Source organism: Mustela nigripes, chromosome 2 (genome assembly GCF_022355385.1).
Source record: "Mustela nigripes isolate SB6536 chromosome 2, MUSNIG.SB6536, whole genome shotgun sequence".
Taxonomy (NCBI): Eukaryota; Metazoa; Chordata; class Mammalia; order Carnivora; family Mustelidae; genus Mustela; species Mustela nigripes.
The window spans coordinates 204,352,957-204,373,289 of NC_081558.1; the positions used below are offsets into that span (position 1 = coordinate 204,352,957).

Below are 20,333 nucleotides of genomic sequence, written 5' to 3' on the forward strand. Positions count from 1 at the left end.
ACTTTTCTGTATTTCACTGTTTTCACTTAAGAAGTGGTTTACAGGAAATACTTTTTTTAGTTCAAAAAGGTTGTCATTTTTTTTTTAAGATTTTATTTATTTACTTGTTTATCTGTTTATTTAGAGTGGGATGGGGTGGAGGCAGAGGGAGAGAGAGAGAGAGAATCTCAAGCAGACTGTGTACTGCGCTTAAAACCAACTGTGGGGCTCGATCCCATGACCCTGAGATCATGACCTGAGCTGAAGTCAAGGGTCACACACCCAACCGACTGAGCCCCCAGGTGCCCTGAGGTTGTCATTCCTTTTACAGCTCCATATATTCAGCTGTGACTATAGCACAGTGTCCATACCAGTTTCTTATTGGTGGACATTTGGGACACTGCAATGAATAACTTTGTACATTTTTGTGTGTGTGTGTGCGTTTAAGGAGATCTATCTAGGGATAGATTCCTAGAAGTAGGATTGTTGGATCAAGGGTAAATACATAGTAATTTTGTTAGATATGAATAAATTCTGCTTAGTAGAGGTTGTAGCATTTTGCCTTCCCACCAGCTAGCTGCATCTGTGTATCTGTCTGCCCACAGCCTCAGCAAGGAGTTTGTCCTCAGCTTTGGGTTTTTTTATCTGATCGTGACAACAGTTGGTATCTCATGGTGGCTTTTTTTTTTTTTTTTTTTTTTTTAATTTGTTTGACAGAGATCACAAGTAGGCAGAGAGGCAGGCAGAGAGAGAGAAAGGAAAGCAGGCTCCCTGCTGAGCAGAGAGCCCTATGTGGGGCTGGAACCCAGGACCCTGGGATCATGACCTGAGCTGAAAGCAAAAGCTTTAACCCACTGAGCCACCCAGGCGCCCCCTCATGGTGGCTTTTATTTTTGTTCTCTTATGAGTGAAATTGAGCATTTGTATTTATACTTTTTTTTTAAAGATTTTATTTATTTATTTGAGAGAGAGAGTGTGAGAGAGAGCATGAGATGTGGGAGGGTCAGAGGGAGAAGCAGACTCCCTGCTGAGCAGGGAGCCCGATATGGGACTTGATCCTGGGACTCCAGGATCATGACCTGAGCCAAAGGCAGTCGCTTAACCAACCCAGCCACCCAGGCATCCCGAGCATTTGTATTTATACTTTTAAGGGCCACTTGTATATTTCTCCTGTTTATGTAGAGGCTTTACATCATAAGGAACCATTAATCACCATTTCCTAGTAGTGAGTACTCTTTAACCTAAAAAATTGTCACTGTCAGCTAGTCCTTTTGGTGCCAAAGTCTTTTATCCCTTATCTTTATTGGATGAGTTATATTTAAAATGTATTTTTTAAACTTCATGTGTTTGAATATTGCATACTAGCTGTTGAAAATGTGGATTTGAATGTAAATTTGTTGTGATAAAATGTGGAATGGCACCAGGATGCCAGTTTTATTTTTCTTATAGATCTGTGTTTAAAGCCACAGTACCTCAGACTTGTGCTTTATATGATTGTATTACAGGAAAATTAAAATATATTATATAAATAGGTAGGAAAATAAGCATATAGTAGAAGTAGATAGAGAAATTAAAATATATGGTATACATAGGCAAAATATATTGTAGAAATAGGTGTATTGTACAAATGGAAATATAGAATAGGTGTATATAGGAGAATTAAAATATATTGTAGAAATAGGTAGAATAGGTAAAAAATATAGTTGCTGGTAGAGTATGTTTGGGAGGTAGCTTTAATAAGATACTATGATGCAATTAAGTTGAATTATTTTCATTTAATGAATATTACCAAAGTAAATTTGTGTTTTAGAATTAGAGTGAAATGGAAAAATCCGTAACTGCCTGGAAACTTACCTGTGTGGGAGTTTAAGTGCAGGGGAAAATCTGGGAGCATTTAATCATGGTAGAGTTCCAGGCTTGTACCTGTTGATTTTAGTTGTAAGCAAGCCATTCCGTATGGGACACACACAGAGTGTCATGTCACCCGTTATTTAGTGGGGTAGGAGTAGGGAGAATGTTTAAGGTCATATCAGTGTTTATCTAAAGATAATGAAGTTATTAAGTATTTGTCATCTTTCTAGTATCTGTAGGTTTAAAGTAGCCATTCTCATTTCTGGAAGAAAGCTTAGAACTCATGGTTTTGCTTAGCCATGTTTAATTTAAAAGACCAATCAGCAGTTAACACTTCATCTTTCGGGGGCGCCTGGGTGGCTCAGTGGGTTAAGCCTCTACCTTTGGCTCAGGTTGTGATTCCAGGGTCCTGGGATTGAGCCCCACATCAGGGGCTGGGTGGGGGGTCTGGTTCTCCCTCTCTCTGCCTGCCTCTCTCCCTGCTTGTAATCTCTCTGTGTCCAGTAAATAAAATCTTTAAAAAAACAACAAAGAAACACTTCATCTGTTTCTGTTTAGAATGGAGACTCATTCAACTTCGATAGAGTAGTCCGTGGCTGAGTATTGTGACTCAGGAAAAGTACTTCTTATTTTCTTCTAGAAGCTTGGTTGCCATCCTCATTTGGTTTGGCTTTTAGGAGGCCATAAAAAGAAGTGGGCACTGATCACATTAAATATATTCCTTCTTGGGCAGGTAGTGGTAGGCCCTGTTCTTGCCCTCTCGGTACCTGTAGATTCATTTTATCAGAAGCCTACAACTGGCAAACTTTCTGTAACCAAAAATATACTGTCAAACACTGATTTTGGTTTTATTTATTTACTCATTTATATTTAAAAAAATTTGATATTCTTGACCTGTACCTGTATTTTCAAAACAGAACAATTCTGTAAAAATATGAACAAACTAGAGAATACTTGATGATATAAAATCGAGTACTTTGGGGTGGTGGGTGGCTTAGTTGGTTAAGCACCTGACTTTGGCTGAGGTCGTGATAACAGGGTCTTGGGATCCAGCTCCACGTCAGGCTCTCTGCTTAGTGGGGAGTCAGCTTGTCTCTCTCCCTCTGCCTCCACTTGTGCTCTCTCTCTAATAAGTAAATAAAATAAATTAAAAAAATACAATTTAGTACTTTATATTCAAAACATTAGATGGCCTTGAAATATTTAAAAACTATCAATAATTAGATTCATGTATAATTGTTTCAGAAAAACTTTTACGTAAAACCGTAGCAGCTCTTTCATATAAAGTAGATTTCTTTTTACCATTTTAGCTGTTTTTGCTCCAGAATAGAATCCATTTAAAGGATGGTCATTGTTGATTATCACTCTGAAATAAACGGTCTGATGTTAGCATCCAACCTCTGCTCTCCAGGGCCTGCCAGTGAGCAGAAAGTCAAGAGAGTGTCATTAAGTTGCATAGGAGAAACCTTGGACCTATCAACATTTATTTACTCTTAATTTATAAATAACTTGATTATTTGGTTTCCTAGCTCATACTAGGTAAGAAGCAATGCAGTGGTTGGTAGAATAAGAAGGACAAAGTAGGACCTTGATGGAAAGAGACAGCATCAGCAAGTGATGGTGGACAGGAAGGCAGGAACCAGGAAAACTTTTGAAACATTCTGTGGTTGGATCTTTCCTGTAGGGATTAAAAAAAAAAAAAAATTAAGTAGTAATAATAACAGCACAAAAAATAATAATTAAGAAGCATAAAATTCCTCCCCGAACTCCTCATATTTGAGTAATTCACTCACTAGCTTTGTGACTCTGAGCACATTAAACTCGGTGTCCCATCCGTGAAATGGGTTCATTAGTACTTAAATCAGCAGAGTCATTGCATGAATGACAGATGAGATTGCATATCTGAAAGCATTTAGCACAATATCTGGCGTGAACTCAATGCTCAGTGATTTGAGTTGCAATAGTTATGAGGACTGTACTCGTATTTTTGGTTATATTCCGTCTCAAATGTCAGGCCCACCCACATTTGTTTACAATCTGCAAATCCAGAAAGCTCTGAACACCCAGCAGGTTTGTCATGAAGTATTTGATCAGAAAACCGATGTAGGCTGACATTGGGCTGTGTCCTCCTATCTCCCACGTTGTGCATAATTTTATATTTTAATGTGTTTTATCTAGAAATGTGAAGATGTTTGACAGTGGGGGTACTGCCCCAGACCCTGCTAAAGGGATTATGTGTGCATCCACGTTGTCTTCCTAAAATCTGAAATATTCTGAATCCCGTGATACATCTGGGCCTCAGAGTTTTGGATGAGGGATCATGGGCCTCTGAGGTACTTAGTAGATTTTTGGATTGAGTTGAAAGTAAAAATTCTATGTGATCTTATTTAATGAGAAGACGACAGTAGATACGAAATGTTTGGTTACCTTAGAAATGTGGATTGAGCTACTAAACACGAGTCATTGTCTCCTTCCCCCTCCCAGCAAAACGAAAAGGAGAGCTTGTTGAAAGAGAGAGATCACATTTTGTCCACGCTGGGCGAGACAAAGCAGAACCTCACTGGACTGTGCCAGCAGGTCTGTAAAGAAGCAGCGCTAAGTCAAGAACAGATCCAGATACTTGCGAAGTACTCCGCTTCAGATTGCCCGCTCTCACTTTTAATTTCTGAAAAAGAAAAAAGTACTCCTGATGGTGAACGTGTGTTACCGTCCCTTTTGAGTTTACCCGAGGGGCCCCCAGCAGGGCCACCCAGCTGCGAACCAAGCGTTTGCCACCCCAGTGCACAGAGCGGCGGGTCGGCGGGCTCTGCGCCCGGCCAGGAGCCCCGGGCCGCTGCCAGCACTGCACCTGAGCAGGCCGGGCTCGGAGAACCGTGCCAGCCGGGAGGAGGCATCTCTGATTTCTGCCAGCAGATGACGGATAAATGTACTACTGATGAGTAAGCTTGCATTCACGCCCTCCATACCACTCATCTACTGCAGTTTCAATGTCTTAAATGCATAATATAACTTCTGTCTCTTAATGATACTGTTTTTTGCCCCTGGTAGTTTGCTGTTAAGGGAGTTTCTCTGCAGTTAATCCTGATTTTTCTCTGATTTCCATGAGATGCAGAAATTACATGCCTCCTGGATCCCAAAAAACCACCTGTGAAAAAGCAGTAAGGCTTTAAAAGCTCATGTTATTAAGAATAATAACAGTGAGTAGTAACTTCCCAGCACGCAAAATAAGTTTGAGAATGAAAGCAGCGTATCAGTCCACAGTCTTACAGCCTGAAACGTCTACAAGGTTCCTCCTGAAGAAGGAGCCCGCAAAAGTGTTGTAATCTGACCTTTCTGCACTGCACTGGGTTTAACAGAAGATGCCTCCCCGAGTCATGCTGGTGGAGCTCAGTTCTGCCTCGAAGTCAACTAACTGAGAAAAACTCGTGTAGAATCGCAGTGTGTGAACAACACTGTCTTTCCTGAATCCTGGAGCTCTGCTCTTCTCCCACTGAAGCCAGGGATTGGTCAGCCTACGCCGCGACTGCTAACTTCCGCTGGAAATAGGTAGGAGACAGCAGCATGCGGGTGGCCTGAGGCAGAGGCTCCTGCTCTCCCTCGGTGTCAGCTGCAGAGATTCTGGCTGTGTCAACAGGAGAAGTGTGCTCCCTCCTTTCTTCCCTGCAGTCTCTACCACATCTAGGTCCATGACGAACGTCCTGACGTTCTCCTTTTCGAAGAAAGAGGACTTGGGATACAGTGGCGTGAGGGATGCGTTGGCAGCATTGTTGTAGCCTCCCTAGACTCCCGGAGAACTTTCCAGAATCCAAGGCTGTCGGTCTTTCCAGCAGAGGTCACCTGTGCATCTTTCCACCACGGGGAAAGACGACTGCTGACACTGATCCGGAGCAGCAGTTTGTTTTTCCTCCTATTTTTGAAGTCCCGTGGTTTGCTTGTACAAAGCATTATTGTAGATAAAAATGTATCTGCAAACATAAAGGTTTGTGAAATAGGATGAAACTCAATCTTGTTCCATTGCGGGTTTGAATTTGGGAACCAGAATTAATGTTTTTTCCCCAAATCTGGTATATAAGGGCACACCAGTCATTTTGACTTGGGCATTTTGTAATCGGGCCTTGCACTCATTCAGTCCTGTTTGAAAATAAAGTTTTTATAATCTCAGCGCGTACCCCATAACATTTTGCAGTGGTTCTTGGCCATTCTGATGTTACAGGCTTGTTTGGGAGTCAAATAGACCTATAGATTATGAACCTTCTCAACAGTTTTTTCTAAAAATTGCATATATTCACGTAGGCAGAAGCATTTGCAGAGCGGAGTTTTAAAGGGTACACAGGAATAATTGACTGTGTTGGACTGGAAAGTACTGAATTTCACCGAGATCAGGCACCCGAGAGGCTTTAACCTCTTGCATTCTGAGTCTAGTGAAGTCACCTGGGTAGCTGACCCTGGAGATGAGCATCCATCCTGCAGGAGGGAGTCTGAAGCAAGCAGACCTCTGTCCTGACAGCTTATGGGGACCAGACTTACTACTTCCGAATAATTTTGTCAAATGTTTATCCTTTTCAATGGGGTGGTGGGTGGTTGGGGGAGATACTGCTAGTGTATTTTCAGTGGTTGTATGTTATCTCTGTTACTGACTTAGTTGTAAGAGAAAACTAGTTGGGCTTGCTTATTTTCTAGAGGCTTTTATAAGTACTCCTAAGAACTCGTCAGGGAGAGGAATTCTATGATAATGCATCCCATGCTGCACAGACTTGTGTGTGTATGCCCTATCTATGTAATATCCCCATGTAGCTATTTCTTTGATACTTGTAATTTTAAATTTTAACTTCAAAATATAAAATAATATAAAAACTTTTCTGGTTTACAAACTGTAAAATCTTTTACAAACCAGTGGAATCCTTGATTTCCTACCTCAGTGTACACTCAGCTGTTTGTCATATCAGTTTGTGTATGTGCAAATGTCACATAACCTTTTGCTTTAACGGCTACTGTAAATAACTGCTTTGAAAGGTTACTTAATATTTTATGATACAACCCAGTTGTCTCCAGAATTTAAATATGATTTTTAAGACACTTGGTTTAAATTTCTCTCTGCATATAAACAGTTCAGCATTAGGGGTTTATTTTAATGATATTCTGATTATTGGCCAACGGTAATATTTTGTAAAACATAGCATTACTTTTAATAGCCAGCATGTAATACAAGTAACTACACTACCTCATACCTACATGATTTTCACATTGTAATACAGAGGGACAGAGAGAAAAAGATTTTATCTTTGTTTTTCGGCCATAAGGTGGGGAAGTTTTCTATATATTGCATAGCATTACACATTTATGCCTATTTTAACATTAACTTCTAAAGAAGTTTTTTCTAAGAAAGTTTGTTTTGATTTTTTTTTTTTTAAGGCTGCCGAAGAGGACAAATGACAGGATTATGTATATACAGTGTATATCTTTTCCTTCATGCAGAATTTTGGAAAGGTTGTTTTCAGTTTGTATATGGCATATTTACGTGATCATTGTTCCTTATTTTATTAATTGGCCTTCTCAGTGCTTGATTATTTTCAAGACATTTATGTCTGACTCAGTAAAGTAACATTACCTTAAAATTGCTTTCATTGTTTGAATTCTACAGCTATAGCAAATAATCTGTTAAATTGTTACATCCAGATCAAATACGGTTGTAAATTAAATCTTGGTTCTCCATCTGTAAATTTAATCACATAATTTACTGTAGCTTAATGCTTAACCAGTTTTAAATAAGGAGTTAAATATATTTGATGCAGTAGACGATACAGGTTGCATGTGGACACTTAGCCACATTAACAACTTGGGAAAAAAAAATCAAACAAATGGCAATGCTATAATGAATTCTCAGGTGAACTTTTTTCAGTTTTGAAACATCTATTTTGAATCTGTAAATATTTTAAGTGTTTTATTAGGCATGTAATAAACTATTCTTTGAGATCTATTGGGCAGTTTGAAAATTTAAAGCCATAATGGAAAAGTTGGCATTCTGATGGTAAATAAACGGAAATAATAACATCTATTGATTTTTTTGTATCTTTCACAATATAATTTTCTAATAATGCAATAAAACCATTAAATTTATATATCCATTTCCTGTTAAGGTCATGATTCATTAAAAGTCAACTTTTATAGTATTTAATTTGCATTCTTCTTCAACGTGCTTATCCAAATGTAGCAAAACCATAAATGTTAGATATTGGTTGATAAATTGACAGATAATAAAATTATCTAAAATTGCCTCTAATTGAATACAGTTGTACATTCCATTTCCATTTTCTCCCCTTTCATGTGAATTTACTAATTTTATGCTTTTGGTCCAAATCAGTATGACTTACAGAATTTGTATGAGATAATCTTTCATTGTTTATTATGCTTGGAAAAAAATATTCCCAGCACTCAGATAGTTAAGGAAACACAGATTTTAGCCTGATTACTGATTTACTTAATCTCCATCTTCAGATAGAGTTGTAGGGTTTTTTTTAAGGGTTGTTAGGGCTTTTAAGGGGGTACCCTATTAGTCCTTAATTTTATCTATCATCCATCCGTCTGCCTATCTATCTATCTATCTATCTATCTATCTATCACCTATTAAGTAGGCTTCACGCCCAGCATGGATCCCAGTGTGGGGCTTGAACTCATGACCCTGAGCTCAAGACCTGAGCTGAGAGCGAAAGTCATTTGCTTAATCAACCAAAGCACCCAGGAGCCCCATCCTCTTAATTTTTTAAAGATTTAAAGATTTATTTGCTAGGTTCCATTCAACTTCTAATCAGGCCTTGTAATTGAGCTTGGAGCAGCTGCTCAGAGCTATTGGCAGTCTAGAGCATGGTCTGGACCATTTGAGAAATAAAAAGATGGTAGGTGAAGTCCACATTGCTGATGGAGGCCGGGTTGTAAGACAGCTTGAGAGCCGCTTCGCCCAGTGAATTTGCTAAAAGCAAACTCTGGAATTAGGCAGACTTGCAGTGTTGAGGCCTGAGAAAGCTGCCTCCGAGGGATGGTTTCTCCTTTATGTGGACTTCAGCTCTGCAGTGCCAACTGTGGACGAGCCACGTGCACCCGACACGAGTCCCTCCACCATTCCTTCCTTGGGCCTGAACACAAAATGGCACTTGGGGCAGTGGATGTAGTGCTGGGCACACTGGCCTGGCATTACTGGTCAAGAGCTAGAGCCTTGCTAGCACTCTCTGCTGCATTGGACTCTAGCTGCCTTGAAACAGCTGGAAGAAGCACATGTTCTTCCCAGGTTTGCCTAAAAGCCTGGCATAGAGTGCTTTGCGCCCTGGAAACTGCAGCAGTGGTGCCCGGAGGGTCCCTGCTGAGCTGAGGGCCTGCTGTTGGTATTTGGACATCCACAGGCCTGCTGCTTGCAGCTTGACTTAACTGATGCCATGTTGCATTCACTTTCCAATTTTAGTATATGTGCTGCCGAAGCGAGCACATTGCATTCACTTTCTAAGGCTCCTGCTGTCCTCCAAAGGGTGCCTTATTGGGGATATTCCTTCCAATTTAAGTTCGCAGGTAGTAGATTTTAGAAAGTGGGCATTGACAGACCAGCATTGGGGGGAAACTGATACAAGGAATCTCTCCATCTGCTTTCCGTATCTCAGAAACCTGAGTGTGGACCATAGCTTTTGGGCATGCTACGCACTGTGTTCTGGGAGTAGAACTTTGCCTGGGATAACTGCTCTAATGGCTGGAGATTGGCCGACTTTCAAAACAGGTGGTGCAAATGCTGTGGTGATCTTGTGTATCTCATTAACTCTGAGTCACTTTAGACTCTTGGCATTGGGCCAGTAAACTTCTGCGTCCCTGAAGGAATGACACTTTCTATGATGGGTGACCCACTCCTTTACTAAGGTCTTCATGCCTTTTGCTTAAAGGCTTACTCAGCCTTTTCAAAGGCCCAAGGAGGGCCGTTCGGACTCCACAGAAAGTCCCATTTGGTGAGTAAAGCACCAGAAGCTCCATGACCCTCCGGATCCAAAATGCTCACAGGATGGTCTAAAACCTCTCACCCAGGCCACCTGGTCTACCGCGAACACCCACCTGGCCAATAGGAGACTCCACCTGTCACCAAATTTAAAATTCCCTGGCTTCCACGCTACAGCACCCGCCCACGTGACTCTGGATCACATATCCTATTCCGATGTTGATGGCTCCACGTCTCTAATACTGCTGCCCACAGGCCTCCAGAGGAGCATTCCTTATTCTCCTCCTGAATTATGAACAATTAGAGAAATAAAATGAGGGGATGGTGGATGGAAACCCAAAACAAAACCTCAGGGTGCTGATCAAGAATAGCTGAAGGAAAAGCTTAAGAGGACCTAGAGGAAGTCCAGGATGGGGCCAGTTTGCCAGGTCAGTTCGTCTCCTGTTGTTAGCGAGCGCCACACCCACAGACTTCCTCACTCATCAGCATGGATGTGTGTGTGTATGTTGGGGGGGGGGGGGTGGCAACCACTGCAGTTTTGAGAAGAATGACCCTGCCGAGCCAAGAGCAAACAGTTATTCTTCCCCAAATCATCAACGAGCTAGGTCACCACCTCTCCAGGGAAGGATACCTAAAGAGGCTAAGGGTCGATCTCCTCCCAGAAATCAGAGGTTAAGGGAACCATGGGGGCGGGGTGGGGAGGGGGATCGTGTGGAAGCAGCGAGGCTGGGGACTTTGAAAAATTTACAAGCAGAGAAGCAGCAAGATACCCATCAGAGAAGCCAGCCCCACCGGATGTCCGGGACCCACCCTCTGTCCTCCTGCCCTCCCGGGTGGCCTCTGTAGGGACCTAGGTTCAGGTTTACAAACAAAATGTGACCTGGTGCTTAAACCCAAACACCTCTTTTTCCTCCCTCCTCACCTCTGTTTTCTCTCCTGCTCTTGAAGTATAAATGAAAAGACAATGGAAAAGATTTAAAAAATTGAGCACAGCACATTCCTTTCTCCTTTAAACATAGCTGTCTTTTCAGCAGACGTGGCCCTCCTCCCTTCCGGGTTCACACTTAATCACTGTCCTGAAGGCCGGCTGTTTCCCAAAGAGCCGATTTCCTCCTTCCAGGAGGCAACACCTAAATGATTTTCTAGATACCATCTTGATACGCAGGTTTCTGACGTGATGTTAATCTCTTGCAAGGAGATCCCGTTAATACCCAGAGCACTAGTCAATATGGAAATATCCACTGTAATGTAATCTTTCTAAAGTAACACCGCTTTGGTCCACTTTGGAAACTTACTGTCTTTTTGCTTTGGACCGTTAATCACCAAGAATTGTCCTTTGTAAAATAACTATACTTAGGTTTGCTTGCTTTGATTTAAGTGATAACCTTAATGAACAGGACCACTACCAGTACCTTTAAAATAAATTTTTTTTTCTGAAGCAAATATTTTTAAATGCCCTGTTTGGACTTCATTTGAGCTTCATCTCTCATTTATAGAAGACCTCACTTATAGCTTCTTTGCAGCTGACACTTGAGGGGTCTGTGGTAGAAAACCTAATCTTCCCAAAAGTCTTCCATACTAATCCTAGAACTTTGGGTATCTGTTCAAACAGCTCTGTTTCAGCTGGACAGATAAATAAGATAGCATCGAGGAGGGGAACGTGTGGTGGAATCAAGGATGGGGTGTGGAATTTGTAAGAAGCAGGAGTGGAGCGCATATAAATTAAGGAGACCAAGTTGCTAAGATAAGATAGGAGAATTTGGCTCATATCAGCACTTAATAGGTTGACCTTCTGTTCCCTAGGGCCTGGGAGAGCAGACAGCTGCAAACATACTTTTTTTTTTTTTTTTTTTTTTTTTTTTTTAAAGATTTTATTTATTTATCAGAGAGAGAAGGGGAGAGAGCGAGCACAGGCAGACAGAATGGCAGGCAGAGGCAGAGGGAGAAGCAGGCTCTCCGCTGAGCAATGAGCCCGATGTGGGACTCGATCCCAGGACGCTGGGATCATGACCTGAGCCGAAGGCAGCTGCTTAACCAACTGAGCCACCCAGGCGTCCCTGCAAACATACTTTGAATAGGGTAAAGATGAAGTATGCACTTAAGGACTAAAGGAATTGCACAAATGGAGGCAATGACTCAGGGCACAGATCCAGGCCCTTCCACAAAGTGCTGTGGGGACGGATAGAAAGAGCACAGACCTGGAGCTAAGAGAGACCTAGTTTTGAAGCCTGGCCTTGACACTTAATCACCATAGAACCATGGGAAATTGATTTCTTCTAGACATTGTTTCTTATCTGTATATCTTCCATATTGGGTCTTCTGGCCCTTGTGATCAAAGTAAGATTGACCCAAACTTCCATTAACCCTCTGTGAAAATACAAATCAACTCTCCAACACACATTTATTAAATGCTGTCCTTAAATTGGAGAGGGAGCTGGATTTCTGGAGTGTGAGTGTGGGGATTAGCGGTAAGACTGGCTTAGAGTCAGTTTCATAGTAACCCAGTCTGAGATGCCTACTTCCATCAAATTAGTTCAAACTATCAGTTGTGTGCTGGGTTTGATACCTTGTTGATGGAGCCATTAAACTCAATGTCTTCCTTTAGTTCCACCAAAGTCAATTAATTAATATACCTACAGCTCTAGACTTTTATGAATAGAGGTGGCTTTAATTAAAATTTGGGAAATATTGTATTTATATAACAGTAATGTAAATGGCTGTGAAGAAAACACTATGCCTTGTCTTAACACCTTCCCCTCCACTGGGAAATTTTCATAGGCTGCTCAAACTCATGTTGTGTCTCAGCTTCATGCCATCCCACTGGCTCCTCTCTTCCCTTCGGCTCCTTGGTTGTCTGAGAGACATACATTCTTCTCTCTTGAACTTGTGGAGCAGTCAGTTGACCCCAGCCTTGGTCTCTAAGGACTTGCTTTCTACCATCTTCACTTACAAACCCATGCAAGGGCTCAGCAGAACAGAGGGCATTCATGGAGAAGGACCTGGCTTGTCCAGAAGGCTGCTCATCCATTCATTCAACAAAACTAAGCTCTAGGAGGAACCACTAAACACTGTTCTGGTTCCCGGGATCCATTAGAGAAGGAGAGGGACCCAAATCTCTGCCCTCACTGAGTTGATGTTCTAGTTAGGGTAAATGGGCAATAAACAAAATTATAAAGCATCTAGTATATTTGATGATGAAAGAAGGCACAAGAAAAACAAGCATAGGAGGATAGGGGATGGAAGTGTTAACTAGGTGTCAGTGGAAAGCCATCTGAGGAAAAGGACATTTGAGTTAAAACTAAAGGAGGTGAAGCAAGTTATGAATTATTCCTGGCTTAAGCTGTAAGCAGAGAGGGAGAAAGTACCAATCTTGTATGGTTGTAGGATCCAATGAGACCATGTATGGAAAAGTTGCTATTGGAAGACCAGTTAGTACACAGCTAGCATGTAGTAAGTTTTAGTTTTCTTATTAGATAGAATGGTTTCATTCAATACAGTGTCTTCTAGCTACAGGAGGCTATTTTTAACTTAAACTACTTAAAATAATATTAAAAATTCTTTGTCTCACTAGCCACATTTCGAGTTTTCGATAGCCATGTGTGGTTAGTGGCCATTTTGCATGGTGCAGACATAGAACATTTCCATCCTTTTAGAAAGTTCTGTTGGATAGTGTTAAATAGAATGTCTAACATTGATAAATCAAAGAAAATATAACAGGACCGTAATGGGACTTTGTTGTCTTAAACTTTCAGCTCAAGCCTCTAGACTCAGGACAATAGGAGACAAATAGGACCACAGACTAGAGAGACGTCAGCAGGGACACATCACGCAGGACTTACTAAAGGTCGCCCCATTTGCCAGCTTAGATAAGAGAAAGTTTATGATTCATTGAGAGATAAGATTCTTTCAAGTGAATTCATGGGAGTAGAGCATGCTGGGGGAGCAGAGGGGAAGCTTCTATTACTAAAGTCAAGAGGAGGGGCACCAAGAACTCCTCACCTAGAGATGGGATTGTCTGCGGGAAGGGGAGGCTGACTTCTCACTCCTGAATGGGTGCCTCTAGTCTGCAGAACCTTGAATGTTCCCTCTCTGTCGCTCTCAGAGGCAAGTTAAGAGAGGGTTCTTGGGTGAATCTGAGGTGAGTTCTTAGGAATCCGAGAGAGGGGAAAGTCTGCTGGTGGGAAGGCTGAGGAGAGAGGGCAGCTGGGGCATAGCCTGCACTGTCACCTGTGGCCACCACACACCGGAGCCCGCAGTGGGGCCAGGCGTGTGTCATAGGGGTTGGGAGGCTACAACCATATAAGGGACAGCCTTTATGACAAGGGACGAAGTCCATATGCAGTGAGGGGCAAGTGTCTCAGTGGAACGGTGGCTGTCAGCGGTCCCGGTCCGTCTGACACGGCCTCACCCACGTCCCTGGGGAGGATCTCTGAGGAGGCCCTGGCTGGGTCCCACGGTTGGCTATCTGCCTTGACAAAAGGGTCAACAGCCAAGCAGGAAGCATCAACAGGAGCTGCTGAGGAGGGGAATGAAGAGGCTGGCCCTGAAGGAAGAGGCCACGTACCTTTCCACGGGGCGGGTCCCAGAGCCGGAGATCAGCCACTGCCCGGAGCCGGAGGCGCGGGGCTGCTGGACCCAGGGTGCGCACCTTTGCCCCTGTGGGCATTGCTCGTGGGCTCTGGACATTTGTGGCCCCGCAGGCTGAGGGTTCCCAGATCTGTGGGAACACAAGAAGCCACCCTGCCGGCTTTTCGTGTGCAGCGACTGGATTTTCACAAACAATATACGTTTCAAACAGATTCTGTCCTGGGTTTTGGGATACCTAAAAAGGACAAGGGGAGATGGAGATGAGAAAGGAGTTGGGGGAAATTGGAAGAGGGGGTGAACCATGAGAGACTGTGGACTCTGAAAAATAATCTGAGGGTTTTGAAGGGGCGGGGGGTGGGAGGTCGGGGTACCAGGTGGTGGGTATTGGAGAGGGCACGGATTGCATGGAGCACTGGGTGTGGTGCAAAAATAATGAATACTGTTACGCTGAAAATAAATAAAACAAACAAACAAAAAACTGTTCTTAGACTCCATAACGATGGTAAAATTCTGAGATGTGCACCAGCCACCACCAGGGGGTAGGGAAGAGACATGGACAGGGTATCAGAAGTGGTGGAGGAAAAAAATCAAACTGTTAACTGGATCGTGTGTCTTCCGAGTTGGGCCCATTTCATGTGGCGGTGACAGCTCTAACTGCCAGGTTTCGTTTTCCTTCAGGGTCCAGGATCTTCTCCTGTGGCTCTGAGGCATCTGCTAGTGAAACGCGCACATTTTCTTCTTTATTTCCTATTTACGGTGCTGTGGTCTGGCTTTTCTCTCCCTGTCTTTCATGAAACTGGTTTCTAAAATTCACTTTGCAGTCAAGGACCTTCCCATGCTCTTCCTCTAGGTCCTTACCCTCGAGCAGGGCATCTGGGCATCTCCGAGGTATGGCTGCAGATTCTTCTGGCACTCCTCCTGGTGAAAGGGGGGGGTCTCCGTCTCCTCTCTTTGAATCTAGCTGTGAGTGCTTTGACCAATAGATCACAAAAGGCCATGCAGTTTTCCCTTAAAAAAATAAATTGGGTAAGTTGGGGGTGGCGGGTCGGGGAGATGAAGCATGAGAGACTGTGGACTCTGGGAAACAAACTGAGGGTTTTGGAGGGAAGGGGGTGGGGGTTGGGTGACCCTAGTGGTGGGTATTAAGGGGGGCACGTATTGCATGGAGCGCTGGGTGTGGTGCATAAACAATGAATCTTAGCACACTGAAAAAAATAAAATTAAGATGTTAAAAGAAAAGAAAAGAAATGTCCAGAACAACTGTTCTTGGACCCCTCAGTCACCACGAAGGAGCCCAACTACTCCAAGGCCATTAGGCAGTGAGAAAGCCCAAGTTTCATGGGAAGGCCATGTGTGGGCTCTTCCATCGGCAGTACCAGTTAAGCCCAGGCCTCAAGTCATGTCAGGCTCGGTACCAGATATGTGAGTCAAGAAACCTCCACATGATTTCAGCCCCCGGTCAGGCAAGCCGTGACCAGCTGTTTGAGTCTCTCCATCTGAGGTCTCTGATTGCGTGGAATAGAGATAAACCAGAATCCATGAGTGTAAAGAAAAATTATAGGGGTACCCGGGAGTCTCAGGCAGTTAAGTGGCTGTCTTCAGCTCAGGTCATGATCTCTGGTCCTGGGGTCGAGCCCCGCATCGGGCTCCCTGCTCAGTGAAGAGCCTGCTTCTCCTTCTCCCTCTGCCTGCTGCTCTGCCCACTTGTGCCCTCTCTGTCAAATAAATAAATAAAATCTTAAAAGAAAAGAAAAGAAAAGAAAAATTACAGTTACGGCACTGAATTTTGAGGATGATTTGTTACATAGCATTCGATAGCCAGGACCATAGACTGGAACATCTGGCCCGTAGACTGCCTTCTCTCCATTTGCATGTCTAATCATCACCGCAAACTTAAAATAGCCCAAAGAGACCTTCGAATACTCTTTTCTGATCTGAACCCTGCTCTCCTTCTGGTTGTTTCTGTCTCAGTAAATTATACCATTGCTCATGGCAAAATCCTTGGACTCATCCCTTATTTCTCCCTTAGCTTTATTTTTTACAACCCATCTGCCAGCAATGGCTGGTGGTTTGACCATAAAACCCAGCTCTAATTCCATTGAGGGGTCTCGTTGCCTGATACCAAGATATCATCTCTCCATGTGGCTGAGATGTCTTCCAACTCTTCTCTTGATTTTCCTCTCATGTTTTTGCTTTCTATTCTACACAAAGGAAAGAGGGGGATTTTTATGACACGGGAGTAGGTCACATCTCTCTTTGCCTAAAATGCTTCAGTGGTTTCCCTTTTTGAAAAAAAAAAAATAAATAAAATAGAAACTCTTTTCGATGGCTTTCTATCTTTTCTACCCCACCCATTACATTTCATATCACTTCCCTTTTTTGTTATTCTCGTTCAGTCAGAGGTCCTCCCCGTTCCTTCGATGTGCCAAAGTTTTCCTTCGTCCTTTATGGAGCACTTGAAAAGGAGTTGGCCAAGAACTTGGTTTGGAACCCTTTGGTGACCACTCCCCTCCAGCCTGCAAAGGCGGTTGACAAGGCTGAGAGGAGCTCTTGAGAAAAGATAGAGAATCGCGTTAGGAAGCAGCGCTCATGGGACTGAAACTCTAAGCTGCAGCTTAGGAAGAGGTGCCATGAGAAGGTTGTTAGAGAAGCCTTGGACATGAACCACCTAGAGTCTGGGGGACACAAAGGATTGGTACCAACTCATGAAAATAAAAAACAAGATGAGAGGTGGATGGAACAGCTTGGGCAGCAGGATAGAGAGCTACATTTGAGAGGAATTGGAATTGTGACTGGTGTGGGTCAGAGCTGTAGAAGTATGGAACCCAAAGGAAAGCAATTAGCTTGGGCTTATTTCCAAAGGGATCCTCTGTAAGAGGGTTTCAGCCAGGCAGCAAGACAACTTTGAAAAGAAGCTGAGATTGACTCTCAGGTACAGCCGCTGAAGAGGAACTGCAAGTAACCAAACAAGCAAGCAACCAACCAACCTGTGGAGATTGAAACAATGAGCCGGAAGTGGGGCAAGAGGCTTGGGGAAGAGCTTTCTGTGCCTTCTCAGGTGAAGAGGCAATTGCACGTGCAAAAACTGAGGGACAAGAGGGGGGCTGGCTTACTTGTATAACTGCGAGGTGTTTAGTATGGTTGAATGCTAGGTGTGAGAGGGGCGGGGTGATGATGGCTCCAGATGGAGGAGTGGCATGAGACGAGCTGGGAGAAGTGACAGAAGGGTCCAGATTTTCTTAAGTATGTTGTGAAGTTTGGAATGCATCTTAACGACAGTGGGAAACTGAAAGTTGCAATCTGACCAGTCTTGTGTTTGGCTTTGTGTTTGACTTTCAAAGCGGCTTTGGCTCTAGTGAGGAGAATGGCTTATGGCATGAAAGAGTGGAATTGGGGAGGTCAGTGAGAGACTGTGGTGACAGACAGGAGACTGGACTTTGTTGCCGTGCCAGCAGGAATGCAAAAGAGTGGCCAGATGCACAAGACATTTAAGGAAGAGGTGGTGGATTTGAGGTGGGAAGATGACTGGAAAAGAAGAAGAATCATGGACAACGAATCCCAGATTTCTTTCTTGAATAATGGAGTAGAAGATGTTGGTATTCCATGAGGTGGTGAGTACAAGATCAAAGCAAAGGTTTGAGGGACAGGTGCATATTCAGTGATGAGTGCACAACAGGTGAAGGACAAAGTGTGCAAGCTGATATATAAGAGTTGAGCTCAGGAGGCAGAGCTGTGTCAAAGCTTCACACGTATGCCATTAACATATAGTCCATGTTTGAAGCCATGTGTGTGGAGTGTGTATTGTGAACAGAGAAGATGGTCTAGGGAAGATCCCAAAGGAATCTGCACTAGAAAAGGAAAGAACCCACAGAAGACCACCAAAGGGAAGGAAATATCAGAAGACAGGAATAACATGGAAGAAGTGTGTTAGGAAGAAAAGTGGTATTAAGAAGGACAGGACAGGGGCTCTTGGGTGGCTCCGTGGGTTAAGCCTCTGTCTTTGGCTCAGGTCATGGTCTCAGGGTCCTGGGATTGAGCCCCACATCAGGCTCTCTCTCAGCAGGGAGCCTGCTTCTCCCTTTTTCTCTCTCTCTGCCTGCCTCTCTGCCTACTTGTGATCTCTGTCTGTCAAACAAATAAATAAAATCTCAAAAAAAAAAAAAAAAAAAAGAAGGCCAGGACATTTCCACTGATGATGAAATGTTCAGACTGAGCTTGACCATGACCAAGTCTAGGGGGACTGGGGAACTTGATTAGTGGGAGGCAGAAAAGCAAAAACAACATCTATAGGAAATACTTGTTTTGCTATAACCAACAAATGCATGAAAAGATCTTCAAGTACAATAACAAGAAGCTGAAATAAAACCAAGGTTTTACAGTCAAAGATTTAAAAGATGATCCAAACTTAATGTCAACAAGTAGGTGAAGAATGAGTACTATCGTTTGAGAGGTAAATTGGTGCAAACTAACTAATGGTGGTTTGACAACACCTACAGATTTATTCACAAGATTGTTCCAGATATTATGGTTTAGTTGGAGAAATGTGGCTAGAACAGAATGGTAGGGTGACGAAGGCTTAGGGTAGGGGACTCCCTGCATATTATAATGGGTTTGTTTTCCTCAATTTATTTTTTTTATTATAGTAAAATAAATACAACGTAAAATTTATAATTTTAACCATTTTCAGGTGTACAATTCGGTGGCATTAAGTGCATTTCAAATGTTATGCAACCATCACCAGTGTCTATTTCCAGAAATTTTCATTATCCAAACTGAAACTTTCTACCCAATAAATAATAACAATTCTCCCCTTGCCCAGCCACCATAACCACTATTTTACTTTTTGTCTTTATGATTTAACCACTCATATAAGTGGTATCATATAATATTTATCCATTTGTGTGTAGTTTATTTCACTTAGCACAATGTTTTTATGGTACATCCACATTGTAGTATGTCTCAGAACTTCCTCTTCTAGGCCAAATAATATTCTACTGTATCTATATACTACACTTTCTTTATCCATTCATCTGTTTCAATATTTTTTGTTTGTTTTGAGTATAGCTGACACACAGTGTTACATTAATTTTAGGTGTACAACTTAGCAATTTGACAAGTTTATGCATTATGCTGTATTCACCACAGTATAGCTACCATATGTCCTATTATGTGGCTATTAAAATATCAATGACTATATCCTCAATGACGTTTTAAAGTAATGGTCGTTCTAGTATTAATTACTTTAAAAATTATGGAGTATTGTATTAACCATTATGAGTAAAGAGAACAAGCAAACACATTTGTTGTCTTGAATATGGAATTATACGTAAAATAAAAATTAATTTGGTTTTAAGAAGGGGAATGTGAGATACAGATGAATGCAATTAAATGAGTATGTATTAAATATGTGTACTCTAAATACATATTTTATAATATAATATATATTAAATTTAATGACTGTATAAGGTGAGTTACTGAGTTAAAATAAGGAGAGAAAGTTATGCATGTTTCTCCATTGACTTTTGTATGACTATGTATTCTCATCTATTAACTCCTGCATAATTTCAAGAGAGAGATTAATGTCTACTTTTAGGCACTACCACTGAGGAAAACCTAGAGAAGTTTCTGTACATAGGATTGGACTTTCCATTTCAGGGGATTGAGGGAGTTTGGGTGTGGTTTTTTGGAATTGATGGAATGTCTACCAATTGCATCATCTCTGGAGAAAGAACTGAAAAATGAACTATTTGGTCTGGTTTAGTAATTAGCTGAAATTTCTAGAAGCTTCCCCATGTAGGAGCTGAGTAAGTTGAATATTTGTGAGCCCAAGTCACAGAAAAACAAGTTATTGCAGAGAAACTGGGTTGTGTGTGCAAATACCGTGACTTCCTTTTGAAATACGATTCTGAATCTAGATTTTTGCCTGGAAGTCCAAGATAAGGAGAAA

At 42.3% G+C, this 20,333-nt stretch overlaps 1 protein-coding gene across 2 annotated transcripts in view; it reads left to right on the forward strand.

Moving 5' to 3' along the window:
* The window catches only part of BACH1 (BTB domain and CNC homolog 1), a 44,987-nt gene extending 37,032 nt beyond the window's left edge, over positions 1 to 7,955 (forward strand). For both annotated transcript variants that reach the window (XM_059392230.1, XM_059392231.1), the window contains exon 5: positions 4,315 to 7,955. In XM_059392230.1, the coding sequence (XP_059248213.1) occupies positions 4,315 to 4,773 (459 nt within the window). In that variant the 3' untranslated portion in view covers positions 4,774 to 7,955. The remainder of the gene's footprint in view (positions 1 to 4,314) is intronic.
* The last annotated feature ends 12,378 nt before the right edge of the window (positions 7,956 to 20,333 follow it).